Genomic DNA, 2286 nt, shown 5'->3' on the forward strand with positions numbered 1-2286 from the left:
TCTTATTTAGACAGACCTGCAGAGATAATAACATGCACAAAAACAAGACAGAGCAAAACCAAGCAACAAAAGAAAACAAAACAACAACAAAAAGCCAATGACAAAAAAAAACAGAACGAAAACACACAACAGAACAACAACAAAAAAGAAAAGCTTGTAGTTAGTTCAAGGACTGTTTGTTGCCCTTTTCTGGTCGGGTCTGATGGGGTGCCAAACCCTGGTCCCAAAGTCTATTTTTGGTATTTCCTGGGGACTTTGTTGCTCTGCTTCCCTTGCTGTTCTGTTGCACGCCCTTAGTGTTTTTGCCTCCGTGTGGTAGGATCACATCAGGTGGAATTCCCACATTGGGTCTCCAGTGTTGTCCCCTGTAGGGATGGGTCAGTGAGGGATGTCATGTCTCATAGTGGGGCCGGCCATATGGTTTTCTGTGTGGATTGCCTCAGAGCTCTTTATTATACAGGAATCTGATTGACTTTTATATGTTTATCTTATACTGTGCGGTGTTGCTGAATCTTTCAATTAGTTCCAACAGTTTTCTTGCTGAGTCTTTGGGGTTTTCGAGGTGTAGAATCATTTATTTGCAAGTAGAGTTCTGCTTCTTTTTGTCAATATGGATAACTTTGCTTTCTTTTCTTTTTTTCTTCTGTTTAGCTCTAGCTAAGACTTACGGTAGAATATTGAATAAGTGCAATGATAAAGGAGGGTATTCTTTCCTGGTTCCCACTTGCAAGGGACAAGACAATTCTTCAGTAGTGAACATCTTTTTTTCAGGGCCTAGAGAAGAGGAATGGTTGAGAGACATAAAACTTTAAAATAGAGCTGTTTATGTGGTAGCATTGCACCAGACCATCTTATTAGATGGTAGCAATCCCTTGAGGGCAGGAATCACACCTAACATTCTGTAAGTTCTAAAGCTAATTGCAAAAATAATCAGAAATAAGGGACCAGGCACTAGATCTAATCACGCCACAAGTTGATTCTTTAACCTTTCCTTGCCTCTGTAGTATTGATTCATGATTCTATTATAATAGCTTCAATTTTTGAAAGAAAGCATGTTGACTTTTTTATAGCTTTATAGCTACAACATTTGAGATCTACCCCCACTTCCCCCAAATTGTGAATTAGGTAACTAGGTGCCCTGAAAGTTAGTTGTAAATTTATACAACATTTAGGACAGGTTTAGACAAAGAGAGAAATTAATACAATGTAATTGTCAACAGGATTGGGATTCTTCTTTGGTGAAGACTTTCAAACTGAAGAAAAGACAAAAGAGGGTAGGTTGGTTTTGATCATTTATTTACAAAGTAACAATAAAAGACTTTTCTCTGGAAATGTTGCCAGGATACCATGTTCCTGACGTGTTATTTTAGCCATTATCGTTTGACATATTTCAGATGAATTAATGCTGCGTGGTGGGAAGATATTGGTATTCCTTGAGGTAGTAACTTGATACAGGGTCCTAGGAGTCTACCCTATTTTACTGCTCTGGGCTGCATCTCAATTCATTCTTACAGCAGGAAAGGATATATTTAAGTTTTTTTTGAGTTGTCATAGGAATTTTTATGCAAAACTTTTGTGTTCTAATGTAAGTTTCAGATGAAATGTATGCATAATGGGATTTACAAGGGGCTGTGTGTGCATGTTGAGGGTGCATAATGTGTTTCCAAAGGTTTCATGTCCTCAGATAGGATTACAGCTCTACTTTCCTAGTGCTGTCATCTACATTTCTCCAAAGCTGCTTCATTCCTTTTGGGCACTGAGGGCATTTTTGGGTTGGCATAACTTAAACTTTCTACAGAAATAGGCAGTACAAAAGAGAGCCCATTGCTATGTATTGTTGTCCTGGTACCACACTGGGACTTGCATACTAAATTGCCTGATGGAATAGTTTTGTCTTATGTTCCTCATGTCTTCTACTTGGCACTAAAATGTTTGGTTGTGTCCCCTTTCTAGCGCTCTAATAGCCGACAGTTTGTTGACGGCCCACCTGGACCTGTAAAGAAAACTCGTTCCATTGGTTCCACTGTAGACCAGGTGAGACGAGTCAGACACCTGGGGAGAGAAGTCAGCTCTTGCACACAGCCGAGATTAGTGGCCTCAAGCATTGAAACCCCTTGTGAGCAAGCCTCACAGCATTCTTTTGGGAGAGCACTTTGGTGAGAGTTTTCTTTGTAGTAGTATCCTCATCATTTATAGTGAATGAAATTACTCTGACCATATAAACGTCTGTCAGCTTTATGTTTGGTTATTGCGTTGTTTGTATGTACAAGGGTAAGACAGAAAGTG

The 2286-nt window shown here is 39.4% G+C and overlaps 1 protein-coding gene across 1 annotated transcript in view; it reads left to right on the forward strand.

Annotated features, from left to right (window-relative positions):
• Window positions 1-2286, forward strand: part of RACGAP1 (Rac GTPase activating protein 1) — a 44073-nt gene that overhangs the window by 29175 nt on the left and 12612 nt on the right. Inside the window, exons 5-6 of the mRNA XM_004711398.2 lie at window positions 1221-1274; window positions 1954-2034. Of these exons, the coding sequence (XP_004711455.1) occupies window positions 1221-1274; window positions 1954-2034 (135 nt within the window). The remainder of the gene's footprint in view (window positions 1-1220; window positions 1275-1953; window positions 2035-2286) is intronic.

Source organism: Echinops telfairi, unplaced genomic scaffold, assembly GCF_000313985.2.
Source record: "Echinops telfairi isolate 266 unplaced genomic scaffold, ASM31398v2 ScPeMD7_12;HRSCAF=54, whole genome shotgun sequence".
NCBI classification, from domain to species: domain Eukaryota; kingdom Metazoa; phylum Chordata; class Mammalia; order Afrosoricida; family Tenrecidae; genus Echinops; species Echinops telfairi.